Source organism: Rhinatrema bivittatum, chromosome 1 (assembly GCF_901001135.1).
Source record: "Rhinatrema bivittatum chromosome 1, aRhiBiv1.1, whole genome shotgun sequence".
Lineage (NCBI taxonomy): Eukaryota > Metazoa > Chordata > Amphibia > Gymnophiona > Rhinatrematidae > Rhinatrema > Rhinatrema bivittatum.
This window is the reverse complement of record NC_042615.1, coordinates 508,512,354-508,527,532: the sequence shown is the minus strand read 5'-3', so window position 1 is coordinate 508,527,532 and position 15,179 is coordinate 508,512,354. Positions and strand designations below refer to the sequence as shown.

At 42.5% G+C, this 15,179-nt stretch overlaps 1 protein-coding gene across 2 annotated transcripts in view; it reads left to right on the top strand.

Moving 5' to 3' along the window:
• The window catches only part of LOC115096540 (chemokine-like protein TAFA-1), a 56,690-nt gene extending 43,269 nt beyond the window's left edge, over positions 1–13,421 (top strand). Inside the window, exons 3-5 of one of the 2 annotated variants that reach the window (XM_029611295.1) lie at positions 9,051–9,191; positions 10,119–10,243; positions 12,277–13,421. In XM_029611295.1, the coding sequence (XP_029467155.1) occupies positions 9,051–9,191; positions 10,119–10,243; positions 12,277–12,294 (284 nt within the window). In that variant the 3' untranslated portion in view covers positions 12,295–13,421. The remainder of the gene's footprint in view (positions 1–9,050; positions 9,192–10,118; positions 10,244–12,276) is intronic. The other variant, XM_029611283.1, reaches the window with a different exon arrangement.
• Positions 13,422–15,179: the final 1,758 nt, after the last annotated feature.

Here is a 15,179-nt window from a genome sequence, read left to right as displayed (position 1 = left end):
CGTGCGGGAATACCTAATAGGGCCATCAACATACATTTGCATGTTGTGGGCGCTATTAGATTCGGGGGGGGTTGGACGTGCGCTTTGGATGCGCTATTACCCCTTACTGAATAAGGGGTAAAGCTAGCATGTTGAAAACGCGCGTCCAATCGTGGGTTAACAGTGCGCTCCGTTGGAGCGCACTGTACTGTATCAGCCTGTAGGTTTCTTTTTACTTTGTCTTCTCCCTCCGGACTGTGTTTTGGACGGCTGATTCTGGTGCGGCGGTGGGAGATTTTGGTTGCTTGTTCTTTTGGTGATTATGACGCCAGGGGTACAGAAGAGTGTACGTACCCTGGCTTTGGTTGTTCATTTGTTGCAATTCAAAATAAAAATATATTTAACCATAATTGTGCATGTGAGAAGGGAGCATGTGTGTGTATGTGTATTATTGATCATGTAAGAGAGACAGCGAAAGCGAACAAGCGTGTATATAGTAGAGCATGTATATAGTAGAGTAGTGTATATAGTGAGAGAGAATGTATGATCGTGTGTGTGTGTGTATAGTAAAGCATGTGAAAGAGAGAGTGCACATGAGCATGTATGTGCGAGTATATGATTGTGCATGTGAGAGTGAACAAGCATGTGTGTGTGCAAGTGTAGAATTGAGCATGTAAGAGAGCAAGAGCAAACAAGCATGTGTGTGTATGTATGATTGGGCATGTGTGAGAGACAATGAACGAGTGTGTGTTTGTGTGTGTGTATATATGGTTAAGTATGTGAGAGAAAGCGTATGAGAATTATGTGTGTGTATATGATTGTGCATGTGAGAAAGAGTATGAGTGTGTCTGTATGTGTGTATTGACCCCCCCCCACACACACACACACACACACACTTTGGCAGAAGGGGGGGGAGGGGAATTGGATTCAGATAACAGCCAATACTTGGCCCTGACTTTTATGGTCCGGGGTACTGATATACAGCCATTAGGGAAAAAAGCGTAGGACTGCTTCTGTGGCGAAGTCCAAAAGCAAAGGACATTCAAGCAGCACTGTCTGAATCATCAGGAAGGCTGCTCATCCTGTAAAAATGTTGCTAGCAGTAATTTTGTTATGGGTTTGACAGTTGCTTGGTTCTGATTGTTAATATTACTGCCCTTAACATAAGACCTGAGGGTAACCTGCACAGAGCGGCAGTTACTACCCTTAACAGAAACATGGGGATAACTTGCACGGAGCAGCAGTTACTACCATAAGAAACTTGCTGGGCAGACTGGATGGACCAGATGGTCTTTTTCTGCTGTCATTACTGTGTTTCTATGTTGGCATGTGAAAGACAGCATACGAGTATGTGTGTGGGTTTGTGCATGACTGAACATGTGACAGAGAAAGTGAATGAGCATGTGTGGGAATGATTGAACATGAGAGAGAGAATATAAGCATATATGTGTGTAAATGGTTGAACATGTGAGAGAGAGAGCATATAAGCATATATGTGTGTAAATGGTTGAGCCTATGAGAGAGTGTATGAGCATATATGTGTGTGTATATGATTGAGCCTTTGAGAGAGAGTGTATGAGCATAGTTTTCTGTGTGCATGGTTGAGCATGTGAGAGAGAGAGAGCATACATACATGTGTACATATGATTAAGCATATGAGAGAGCATACAAGCATATATGTGTGTGTATGAGCATGTGAGAGATCATACGAGCATGTGTGTATATATGATTGAGTATGTGAGAAAGAGAGCGTATATGTGAGAGAGAGCACGGAGAAAGTCTGTGGGCTTCAGTCCCCTCCCCACTCTGCTAATCCACAACAATCTCAGGGTGTCTAGAAATCAAAAGTTCCCAGATATGAAGAATGGAATTAATTTTATCCTTATTAGCTTTAATTATTAGGTGTTATTTGATGTATCTGCTGTTTTGAAATATTTTATTGGCATTTGGAAAAGTTTGATATAAATTTTTAATTATTAGATGTTCTATTCATCAGCTTTTTAAAAATATTTTTATTAGTTTAGTTTTACTCTTATGGTTTATATTTCTTGATTTTATTGTTTGATGTTTTATGAGGAATGGTGGTGATTCTGTTTTTCCATTGTTACACTGCATATAGAGTCTGACTTGTTACTGTTCCCAGCTGAGTTTTTCTCTGCATGTTTCTGAACTCTTTATTCAATATTTGGTAAGAGTATATCTGTGTTATGCATATGTGAATGAGGCGAGGTGTTTTGCTAGCATGTAATTTCTGTGTAAGGGTCTATAGCATCTTGACTTGTTCTGTTTTCCCGATAGGAGGTGTATTGGTGTTTTAAGGCCTAGGATAAGATTTACAGTGTTGCCTTTTCATAGGTAGGGTTGTTACTGTTTGAGTACTGGCAGTTGGTGCTGTTTTGGTATGGGAGGTTTATTATATTGTAATTATAATTCAGTTTACTCGTGGCTTTCAAAGGGCCAAGCCTACCCCCAATATGTGTTACCATAGGCCTAATGATGAGAGTACAAAGAAAATGCATGCGGTAGTTAGCAATGTCCACTAGAATCGTTTAGAAACGTGCTTTAAATGATGAATGTATATTTTTAATTCAAGAGCTTCAAAAAGAAAGGGTTTTTTTAGGAATGAGCATATCAGTGTGTCTCCCAGCACGGACCTGTGTTTGCCCGAAGACTGCAAAGGGAGGGACGAGGAGGCAGACAGCTCAGGCTAATTCAGTACTTTCAAGATGTTATCTGTAATTTGATGCACCATTTGTGTGGTTTAATGTATGTTTGGATGAGTTGTTGGAGCTCGCTTTGAATGTTTGAGGAAGTGAATAACACATTGTTAAATAAACATAAAAAGCTAGAGGTGGCCCAATTGGTAAGCACTGTGTATTGCCATGCAGAAGGTCCCTGGTTTGATTCCCAGGCCGGGTCTTCCGTGCCCCGGCTCGGCTGGGGCTGGGAATGTTGCAGGAGGAAGCCCCTGGGAAGGAAGGCGTCATGGTCATTGCCTAATGGTGACACCTGGTGGATGGCTTGGGAGCCCAGGACTGCTGGATTCTGAACGGAGCCACCACTGTAATCACTGGAGTAAGTATAAATTAGGAGGAGATGTAAAATATGGGGGAAAAAGATCCCTGGTGGTTGTAAACGAAGGCTCATGGCGCCAGGATCCCTGTACTGGTTTCAAGTAAACCGGAAGCCCAAAGGAGCAGAAGGAAACTGCTGGGTCAAAATAAAAGCCAAAGCCCTCTATATGTGACAGAGTTTCCCAGGCTCATGGTGTCATCTGTTGTGCTCAGGGAGAGGGCGCACTTTTTCCCTTGGCCATAGGTGCCAAATGGGCTGGCTACAGCTCCAACTTCCTTTAATTCCTTTTCTCTTCTGATGGAGACTTGTATACCTTAATCTTTCTAAAAATTATAATTAAGTTATCGTTCTTAAAACCATTGCAATCATTACAGCTCTCGGGGTCCTGTAACAAACCAGAATCTTTCCTCACTAAGAAACCCCTGAAAGCATTAAGCCATTACTAGCCTTGTGGTGAGGCAGATCCAGACTGGGGGATTAGAGTTTCTTCCTGGTCAAGCCTGCGAGCACGATTCAGTCTCGTGTTAGCCCCATTGCTTTTATGGACTGCCTAGAAAGAGTGGAACTAAAAGCCCAGCAGTGCAATGGGGCAAAATGGAAACTGTTATTCCAGTACTGAGACCTCTACACATAGCTCTTCCAGTGCACCTCACTACTGACCAGAACGGGTAGATGTCAATTGGTTGTTTACTCTTCAGATAATAGAAGGACTAGGGGGCACTTCATGAAGTTAGCAAGTAGCACATTGAAAACAAATTGAAGAAAATTCTATTTCACTCAATGCAGTTAAGCTCTGAAATGTATTGCCAGAGGATGTGGTTAAGGCAGGTAGTATAGCTGGGTTCAAAAAAGGTTTGGACAAGTTCCTGGAGAAGTCCAAAAACTGCTTATTACCAACATTAGTATCATGGGATTTATTTGTTGTTTGGGTACTTGCTAGGTATTGGATCCTGGATTGGCCACTGTTGGAAACAGTCTGCTGGGCTTGTTGGACCCTCCGTCCGACCCAGTGTACCTTATTTTGAACAGCTTTACCTTTGGCCCTTTGGCTCCAGTACAGAAGCTTGCCTTCCTGTCCTCAGGATTGATTTCTTTAAGACTATGCAATAAACTTTGTTTAATTCAGTTACGCTGCATATTGGGAGGCTATAAAATCAAGTAGACATAATGTACAAATCAATTCCATTACTCCCTGGAAATGGATTATTTCAGAGTGCTTTGTTGACATTGTTACACACTGTTAGGTTCTATCTTAGGAGTTACCACCCAGGAAAGAGATCTAGGTGTCATAGTGGATAATACATTGAAATCATTGGCTCAGTGTGCTGCAACAGTCAAAAAAGCAATCAGAATATTAGGAATTATTAGGAAGGGAACGGCGAATAAAATGATGGATGTCATAATGCCTCTGTATCGCTCCATGGTGCGACTGCATCTTGAATACTGTGTGCAATTCTGGTCACCATATGTCAAAACAGTTGCACTGGAGAAAGCTCAGAGAAGGGCAACCAAAATAAGGGGCATGGAACAGCTGCCCTATGAGGAAAGGTTAAGGAAGTTGGGACTGTTCAGTATGGAGAAGAGTCGACTGAGGGGGGATATGATAGAGGTCTACAAACTCATGAAAGGATTTGAACAAGTTAATGTAGATCAGTTATTTACTCTCTCACATTATAGAAGGACCAGGGGGCACTCCATGAAATTAGCAAGTAGCTCATTTAAAACTAATTGAAGAAAATTATTTTTTACTCAGCGCATAGTTAAGCTCTGGAATTCATTGCCAGAGGATGTGGTTACAGCAGTTAGTGTAACTGGGTTTAAAAAAGGTTTGGGTAAGTTCCTAGAAGAAAAATCCATAAACTATGACAGTAATTAATAAGCAATAGTAGCTTGTGATTTATCTAATGTTTAAGTAATTGCCAGTACTTGTGACTTCGATTAGCCACTGTTGGAAACAGGATGCTGGGCTTGATGGACCCTTGGTCTGACCCAGTATGGCAATTTCTTATGTTCTTATGTACAGGATAGGAAAGAGCACCGCAAGACCACTACCACCATGACAACCACCACCCTGTCCTCCACTCCTCTTCCCCTTCTTTCTATGTGAAATTCCTATATTCCCCCTCCCACAACAAAATCTTTCTTTCTCACCCCCCCTCCCCCATTCTTTCTCCCTCATCATAGGTCCTCCCTCCCTCCCCACCGCCAATAATCAGTCTGATTTCCCTCACCCTCCAACCTCTTTCCTTTCTCCCTTACCCTACACTGTGTCCAGGATACTTTCTCCCCTTTTACATGGGCCTTGCCTCTCTATGTCCTGTTTTCTCTCCCTCTCTCTGCGTCAAGCTCCCTCCCTTCTATTCTTCCCCCTCATTGTCCTCTGTCCTTCCTGTTGCTTCCTCCGTGTCCCTTCCCCTGATCCCCTTCCTCCTAGGCCTCATATGGTCCTTTTCCCTCCTTCTCTCGGAGCCTCTCTCTTTCACACGGCCTCAACCCAGCTTCTCTCTCTCTGTCCACCAATGGACTTGGCTTTTCCCCAGCGGCGGATTCACGATGTTGGACCGGCCCGGGACACATCACGTGGTCTGCCGAGCGCGGCTCTGTCACGGCCGCGCACGGCAGACCACGTGACCGGAGTGATCGGCCCACCGGGGGATGCCCGATCCCCCGATAGGCCAATCCGCCCCTGCTTTTCCCCCAATCACCAGCCCTCCCCTTTATGCCTGGTGCAGGCATGGGAGGGAGAGCAAAAGCAACAGCAAAGAAAAGTTGGCATGGAGCAGAGAACCGGCACACATAGAGGTTCTGCAGCGAATTTGCCCCCAGCAGAGGTTTTCCTGGTTACAGGAATCCTGTGCAGTAAGAAGGGGTAGGGGCTGCTACCGATTCTTTTAAGCGGGTGCGCACTAGCTCCTGGCTCCTCACTGATTTTTTTTTCAGCAGAGGTTCTTGCCGGTGGCCAGCCAAGACACAGTTGCTGCCATCTCCCCCTACTCCAGGCCAGCAGCAGCAGCAGCAGTGGGCGGTACTTATCATAATGTCAACTTTCGGGGCCTTCAGGAAGCTGAAGCTGTGATAAGCACTAGCAACTCCTGCTGATGGCCTGAGGAAGAGGGAAAACAGACAATGAGGTAGGTTGAGCCCTGCCACCAGGGCTCTGTGCCACCGAGTCCACTGGCAGCTCGGCAGTGCCAAGCTGCCACTCCACCTGAACCATCCTCTTGTACGAGTGCAGGGCTTGAACTTTGGGGTCACACTGCATGGGCAGCAGCAGCGCAAACATCTGATTTTTACTGTGAATGGTTCACGGCATTGGAGGTCTCCGTGCCCCCACTTTCCTTGGGAAGCCACAGGCATTTTGCTTGAGCGCCTGGCTTTGTTTCAGTAACGTCTGTGTTTGTTCTCCATAAGGAGGGACAGGAGGGTGCTACTGACAATTCCTTGCCAACAGAGGAAGCAGTACCAGATGGGATTTGAGTTTCATCCTGTTCCATTCTTTCAGAAAATATATTTGTAAGCCTTTGAAAGTACTTCATGTCCCTGTAGCTTTCAGCACCGTGTATCGTCTTTGTAGTGTATTATTTTTTGATAAGCCCACAAGAACAGTTATATGGGAGTCAGGCCAAAGGCCCCAGTGTTTGGGCTCTAAGGCCGATGGAAGAAGACATGCTTAGAAGCGGGCAGGTTTATCTGCAGCTGAGCACGCTTTTTTTGTGTACAAACTTTACTCCCAATGCAGCAAAGAGGTTTGTGCATAAAAAAAAAGGTGCTCACAACACCCTGCATACAGGTAAGGGCCCGCTGCTGTGATTTAATTTCCTTCCAACGGAGAGAGGTGCACTGGCTTGTTTTTTTTTTTCTTAACACTGAAAAATCTTTTGTACACATAAATAATATTTTATGTGCAGAAAACATGGTTTATGTGTATAAATCATGTTTTATGCCTAAGCGGTTTTTAATACACATTTTCAGATTAATGTGCTTTAAAAAACCTCCTAATGCATTAGCATAGCCTTTAACTTACTGCATCGGGAGTTTAAACAATTGTTTAGAGTGTGCATTAAGAAACTATGTGCTAAATTTCAAGGGAATGCTATTCCGGCCCCTGGAACAGGGCACGCAGCAGGTGCAGCTGCAGAAGTGTGTAAGAAATAGGGCACGTATAGAGGTGTCCTACTTTCCAGCAGTCATGGTTTAGAGATACGCTTAATTTGTATTTGCTCAGTGTGTGGAAAAATATATGTATCTCACTGAAAGCCCAGATGCCATGTCTTGCTCATTTGGTTGAATAAAAGCATCAGAGAGACCTCCTGTAACTCAGCATTTATATATATCACATAACGCACATATTTGCTTATCACACAGACCCGAGCAGGGAGAGGAGTTGCTGCTTTATTCTTAATCCTTACACATTCTTATTATTTAAAAAACTTAAAGGATCTTTCTTGCGGCTGCCTCCTACAAGAAGCCATGTTTGGCAGGGAGTGGTGGTGCTGGCTGTTAGGTGGGGCTGGAAATATTCAGCAACTCTGTCTTTTTAAAGGAATGCAGGATTTTATTTTTTTTTGGCAGAGGAAGGGTGTGAAGCATCTCCCGCTGACCATGGAGAAGGGATCGGGGAGAGAGAGAGAGTGTGTGTGTGTTTGTTTAGGAGAGGAAGGGGGAGAGAGGAGGAGGAGGCAGTAATTTACTTAGGAGGGAATTGTGAGGGAAAGAGAAGGAAGGAAAAAGTATGATTGGGGTGGGAGAGAGAGGAATCTGAAAGATACAGGGACCAAGAGATATAAAGATAGATAGGGACAAAGAATCAGAGGATGGGGGGCCATGAGAGAGAGAGAGAGAGCGAGACAAGTGCTGATATCCACCAATCTGCCTCTGCCTCTTGACAGAGGCTGGCGACACTGCAGATTCTCCTAACCTTTCCCACTCTCTCTCTCTCTTCAGCTACCAAAATAAAGCCCTGGATATGCAGTAAGGTAATGTGAGTCCAGATGTTGGGTGGGGGTGGCAGCAGCTTTCTTCACAGGCTCTCACTGTGGAATTTGCTTCTGTCAGTAGCTGGGGGGAGAGCTGTAGCCACAGATTATTTTCGGTGGGGGCGATCTGTAAATGAGGTGGGGGGGGGGGGGGGGTGCTAGGTGTGATGCCATGAATCACATTAGCAGGTCTTACAAACAGCCTAGCTGCTTTATCCCTCCACTGGCTGCACACTTGCACTCTGGAGTCTAGACCCTTTTTTAAAAGTGACACCTGCTGTATTCCCCATAAGGATCCCTTCCTGTGGTGCCTGTGTGTTTCTCTGCTCTGTGGCTCCAAGCTCACATTTGTCTCAGTTTACTAATAACACTTCATTTTTCTCACTAAGGGCTGAATGTAATAAGACATGAGCACAAAATATGCAATGAGTTTTAGTGCACATTTTCTTTAGTCCTACATTAACAGAGAGTTAATTTCAGATACAGTAAGCTAATGGTATGCAAATGCGTTTGACAGTAAAAAAAAAAAAAAAAGCTAAACCAAAGAACATGTGTACCATACACAAAACATCCATTACTGAATGCAGGTGCAGAACTAAAGAGCAGCAATGGATGAGGCTGATAAGAATGCGTTCGGTGCTAGTAGTACTCTTCCTCCAGTGATAAAGCTCAGTGATATCTTTAGATGATCCTTATAGGTGTCTCTGCTCTGTGATTCCCCACTCACATCTGTCTCCGTTTACTAGTTACACCTGATTTTCACACTGGGTTACTGAAATGTGAAGCCCAGCCTATGTTCTTTACCAAGTAATCACCTTCGGTCACTTATCCTACATCATTTGCAATGGCTGTGTTATTGTCTGATGAAAGGAAAAACACATTCTTAGCTTTTTATCCATTGTCATTCTGCAGTATCAGAGGGTGTAAAAATGATGATAATGCAGCCTGGTGCAAAGACACAGAGCATAAACTGATCTAGTGGGGGTTTGATTACTCATGGTTCATCTTGTTTCACTGCAGGTGGAGGGACCTGTGAGGTTATCGCAGCACACCGCTGCTGCAATCGGAACCGGATTGAGGAGCGGTCACAGACAGTAAAGTGTTCATGCCTACCAGGGAAGGTGGCCGGGACCACAAAGGCCAAACCATCGTGTGTAGATGGTACATAATTAAAGAAGGTCCTTCAGCAAATGGATGGATGGATGATTGGTTGAATAGACATTGCATAAGATTACTGGTTGGTTCATTGATTAGTTGATTTGATGAATGGTTCCTTGGTGGTTGTTGGATTCGATTGAGTGATTAGTCGGTTAGGGTGAGTTGTGCATTAGTTGGTTTCTTGTTAGTTTACTAATTGATTAGTTTGGGTGATTAGTTAGATTGAGCCTGGGTGGAGAATTGGTTTAGTTGATGGATTTTTGATTGGTTGGAAAGTTGATTATCTTGAGGGTGTAGTTCAATAGTTGGGAGACTGGTTTGGTTGGTGGTTAGAAAGTTGATTAGTTTGGGTGATTGGCTGGGTTCTGGATTGCTTTGGATGCTAGTTGCTTAATTTGCATCATTAGTTGGTTAGGTTAGTTACATGGTAAATTGGTTGGCTGAGTATGTGGCTAGATGGTAGTCTGGAATGGATCATTGTCTTGTTAGTAACTGGGTCAGTAGTTTGATTAGGTGGTAGGTGCATGGTTATCTGGGTAAATGGTAGATCAGTTGGATAGTCTGTTGCCATAGTTAGTGGGGCTGGGTAATTTGTTAGATGATGGTGGTTTGTGGCTTGGTTGGCTATTTGTTGAATGGTTGAAAATTGGATGTGTTGGATGAATGATTGAATGGTGTGATCCATAAGTTGAATGTTTTATTTTCTGTTTAGCTGACTGGCCAGTTGTTTTGTTAATTAAATATTTCATACAAGAATTAGGAAATAGTTTTCTCTGTCATAATCTCCTACCCTTGCATCTTAAAATAAATGGAATGCAGTGTAGAACCAGCAGTCCAGAATAAGAGCTAACTGATGTTGTAGTTATAATCATAGCTTTTTATCAACAAACAGAATTGAGGGTAATTGGGCTTCCCATTTGTGTTTTCTAGCTTCTATAGTAACTGGGAAGTGGTGGTGCGAGATGGAGCCATGTCTGGAAGGAGAGGAGTGTAAGACATTACCGGATAACTCTGGCTGGATGTGTGCACAAGGGAACAGAGTGAAAACAACAAAGGTAAAGAAATATACAATCAGTCATGCTTGTGTGCATTTGGGATGTAAGCACATTTTCATTTACTGCACAAAGTTTCAATGTAGCAGCTTTGTTTGACAGTGCATCACCCAATGCTTATTGTTTTAGGGGGATGTAGAGATGATGCTTGTTATATCTATGCATAATATCAGACAGAATGCTATATGCTCCTTTTTAGCTCTGACGAGCTATATGTAGAAGTCCTGCACTTCAAGGAGAAAATGGGGATTCTGAAAGAAGCCCAGAGAAGAACAACAAAAATAACGAGTCTAGATGGTATAACTTATTGAAAGAGTTGGGTTTATTCAGCTTGGAAAAGTGATGACTTGAGAGCGATCTTCAAATACATAAAAGGGATTACAGTGAGGACAGAGATCAGTTGTTCTCCATCTCCACTGGGAAAAGGATAAGTGATAAGCTTTAATGAGTAGATGATCATAGGGGATCCAGAGATCACTGGATGCTGTGGTTCGGTATTAGATTAAACCTAACTCTGATTTTAGCATGGGCTTTATTACACTGGCCCCCAGAGAGGGGAGTGATGAGCAGATAAAGGGAGGCAATATTGCCCCTGTATAGATCCTTGGTGAGACCTCACTTGGAATACTGGGTACAGTTCTGGAGCCTGCACCTTCAAAAGGATATAAACTGGGGTGGCTACTAAAACGGATCAGTGGTCTTCATTCTAAAGCATATGGGGACAGACTTAGATATAAGAATGTATACCCTAGGGCAGTGTTTCCCAAACCTCTCCTGGAGGCACATCTAACCCAGCCAGGATTTCAGAATACCCACAACGCATATGTATGAGGTATATTTGCATATATCTGATATATGTAAATCTAGCTAATGAATATTCATTGCAGCAATTCTGAAAACCTGACTGAATATGTGTGCCTCCAAGAGAGGGTTGAGAAACACTGCCCTAGAAGAAAGGCAAGACAGGAGAGGTATGAAAGAGACATGTAAATATCACTAAGGTTTCTATGGAAAGGGGGGCTATAGGATGAGGGTGAAAGGGAGTAGATGCAGGAGTAATCTTAGGAAATATTTCTTTTTAGAGAGGGTAGTGAATGAATGGAGTAAAGGTGGTGGAGACAGCCAGTACCTGAATTCAATAAAGCATGAGATAAACGCGAGGATTCATTGAGGGAGTGATCAGAATTGCTAAACTAAATTAGTTGGGCGGATGGGCAGACTAGATAGGCCATACGGTGTTTTTGTGCCGTTGCATTTTGCTGTTGCTATGGATATTTAGGATAGATAGTAGGAAGAACTTTTAACTGCGAAGATACTTAAATGCTAGTACAAGTTATTTGTGGAGGTTGGTGGAATTTCTGTTACTGGAGGTTTTTAATAGCAGAAGCACACACACACCTGTCTGGTATGGTTTAGATACAGTGGGTCCTGCCTGGAGGGGAAAGGGGAGAGACTGCATGACCTCCTGAGGTCCCAATCAGTTTTATCTTTGTGAGATTTTTTCCTTTGTTTCTTCCCCATCTCTCCTCTCCTTAAGGTTCCCTTGTTTCATGGAACACAATATGATGAGGGGAAGTAGTGGCAGGCTAAGGATCAAGTATATGCTTCCTGTCCCTTGGGCTGTTCTGTCCTCATGAGTCAGGATCCTAAAAGAGGGAGGAGAACCAACGGTAAAGACAGGGAGGGCATACATACTGTGTCAACGCTGCTGGCATGCCATCACCACTATTGATCTGGCCACCAGGGAGGCGAGGAAATAGAGGAAGGTTGGCCTTTTAAATACATTTGATATGGCTTTTACCAAGGGAATGTCCTATATTATGGGGATGTATCAATTGCCACCCTAGTTAGCAAACAGGAATACCTAGTATTTCTCTAATCTCAGTCTATTATTCTTGCCACAGAAGACCCAACCATCTCCTGCTAAAGCCCAGATATTTCATCAGTTATTTCCTGAATAAAAATGAAAACCAAAAACAGAAACAAAAAGCTGAGTTAATCCTGTTCCCATATCTCTCCATTTCTGTCTTCCGCAGATTCACCCCCGCTATTGAGGGCATCAGAGGTCACATCCATCTACTTTCCTGGACGCAGCTGATCAATCCTTGGAGATACATAAGACAATGTCATTTGCCATCTGTACAACTCCACTTCCCCCGCCCATCCCCATCCTGCCAGGAGGCTGCGGGGCTATGAGCTCACACTAGATGCCTTATTGTTTTGCAGAGCCATGGCAATATTCTGATGCAGATCTTCTAAGCTTGGCAGCATTGCACATCAATGTCAACCATCTTGGCGAAAAACAACAGGGCCCTTCCTTGTGATGTGGCAGAGGACAACTAGAAATGTATTTTACACAGAAACAAGACTATAGCTGTTTGGTTTAGGAGGGGCAAGTAGCCATCCATCCCTTAACAATAGTTGCCTCAGTGCTGCTGCCATGTTTGTGCTGTTGAAAGCTCTTTGCAAGATTAACTCGTACACTGAGAGATACATATAAAGAAAAGATATTGAAAGAGAATGGTCTTTTTGAATCAGCTGGGGTGGGAGGCAAAAGGAGGTAATCCGATTATCTTCCACACGAGGCTACATCCCATGCAGATTCATTACAGCAGGGGACAGGCAAGACAAAGTCTTGATTTGATGGGGCAAAGGATGACTGCTGAAGTTGGTGGAGCCAGAAAATTTGCTGCCAGGTGCCCTAGAACCCAGTCCACCTCCTAGTTTGTGAGCACTACTTTCTTTGAAGCAAAAAGCCTGTGAATTTTATGGGCACAGCAACCAAATCCTAGGAAAAATTAGTTGAGTCCATCCCTTACAATGTCTGCCTAATCTATTAACAGCAGTTACAATAAAATGTGAATGAAAAAACATTTTCTGCAAGAACATTCAAAACCACTTTCTGCATGCAAATGAAATTAATAAAGAGGAAACTTCTCTTTAAAATAGAAACGAGGAAGAGAGGACCATAATGTCATAAAAGCCAGTGATAAGTACCATCATTTTCACAGCAAGAATTAAAGTTACACAAGAACTGGACCTTTAAAATACAGATAGACCCTCACCAAATACAAAATAGAAACGTGCCAACAAAAACTGTATTGGAAACTATAAGCCCGACTGTATTATGCTGTGCACCAATGGAAGAACAAACATCATTTTTCAAAACATCAAGCAATAAAAGAGATTTGAAACATCATTCATAACATTAAAACCATGCTAATAAAAAGAACATCAACACAGCCGACAAATATCCAATAATTTAAAAAAAACAAAACACATTTTTTTTAATTTATACTTTATTAAAGATTTTAAATAATGCACTTGCAAAATGAAAAGAACAAATTTTGTATGCAGAAAACAAATATTTCCATACTCTCTTAGCATTCTTATTGCATCAAAATTCTTAGTCCACATTACGGGACTAAGATTAAAAGGAAAAAATAGACTAACATTAATCTGTAACACCAAGTTACCTACAGGAGATATATTTTTACATAGCAGTCTATATCTCAATCTCTTTCTTTATCTTCCAGAAAGGTTTCCAAGTGAGTGGGGTCTTGGAAGAGAAATTTATTCTTATGAAGGACAACCACGCATTTACAGGGAAATTTTAAAAAGAACGTAGCTCCCAGAGTTATACGGTAACTCTAGGCTTCATAATCAAGAATTGTTTTCTCCTTAATTGCGTGTTCCATGAGACATCAGGAAATATCTGGACCCTTTGTCCGCAAAATAAGAAATCCTTATTCTTGAAGTATTTTTGCATTATTAAACTTTTACCATTTTCTCTACACAAAGTTACCAAAAGAGTGGCTCTTTGTGGGATATCGTCCACTGAGGATTCCAAAAAGGATGTTAAATTAGGTGACTGCTGCTGGAAAAGATCCATTCCTTCCCCTTCCACCTGGCTCCTTAATCTGGAGTTTATAACATAATAAATTTTTGAAATACTTTTATCATCTATTGTCGAAATTGACAAAACTTCTATTAGGTATTTTTTCAAAACTTACATAAATTTGTTTTAATATTTACCAAGCGCCAATAAAATATTTCAAAACAGCTGATGAATAAAACATTCAATAATTTAAAAATGTTCTATTTTCCCTCCAAAAATAAAAGATTTCAAAACAGAAAAATCAAATTATATCCAATAATTAAAACTAATAAGGATTAAAAAATCTCCTGCTCTCCATATCTGGGATCTTTTAATTTTCATTCACCCTGAGATGGGAAAGGTAAGGCCACACAAAGTATCTCCTCTCTCTCTCATAATAACACATTCATTTTCTCACACACTCCCTCTCTCACATACCTGCCAATGCTGTCACACACACTCCCTCTCTCCCTCACATACAATTTAGCAGGCCGATCCAATATTTGTGCGTAGAAAGCGGGCGCTCAATGTTGAGTGCCCGTTTTCCTAATGCACGCCCAGCTACCTCTCCTGGGCACACAATGCAATATTTAAATGAGGGGCTCGCACTAAAAAAAGGAGACTCTAGAGAAAATTGTGTGTCCCAAGCGCCTCCTCGGCATCGGGTGCAGAGGAGAGTGCACAGTACGAGCTTCCATTTTCTTCCGCTACAAGATGCACAGCCTGGATATTGGGCCCCCAGACCTTTTTTTTTTTTTTTTACACCTGAATCTGCTTTCATTGTTTCCTTCCTCTTAGTATCACGACAATACTAATAAGAGGAATCACAGAAAGCAGGATTTCTTGTTTTTAATCAATGAGCCCTTGAGTGCAATACACCTCTATACCAGCCCTGGGCTGGCATAAAATTTGCTGCATTGCAATGGGTGCATTGGCCATGCTGGAAATTTTTTAAATCGCGGGTATTAGCTAATAGCCTCATCTACATGGAATTTGCATGAGATGAGTGCTATTTGCTACACGGTGTTTTGGACACGTTAATCCTGTATTGCATCGGGGGGT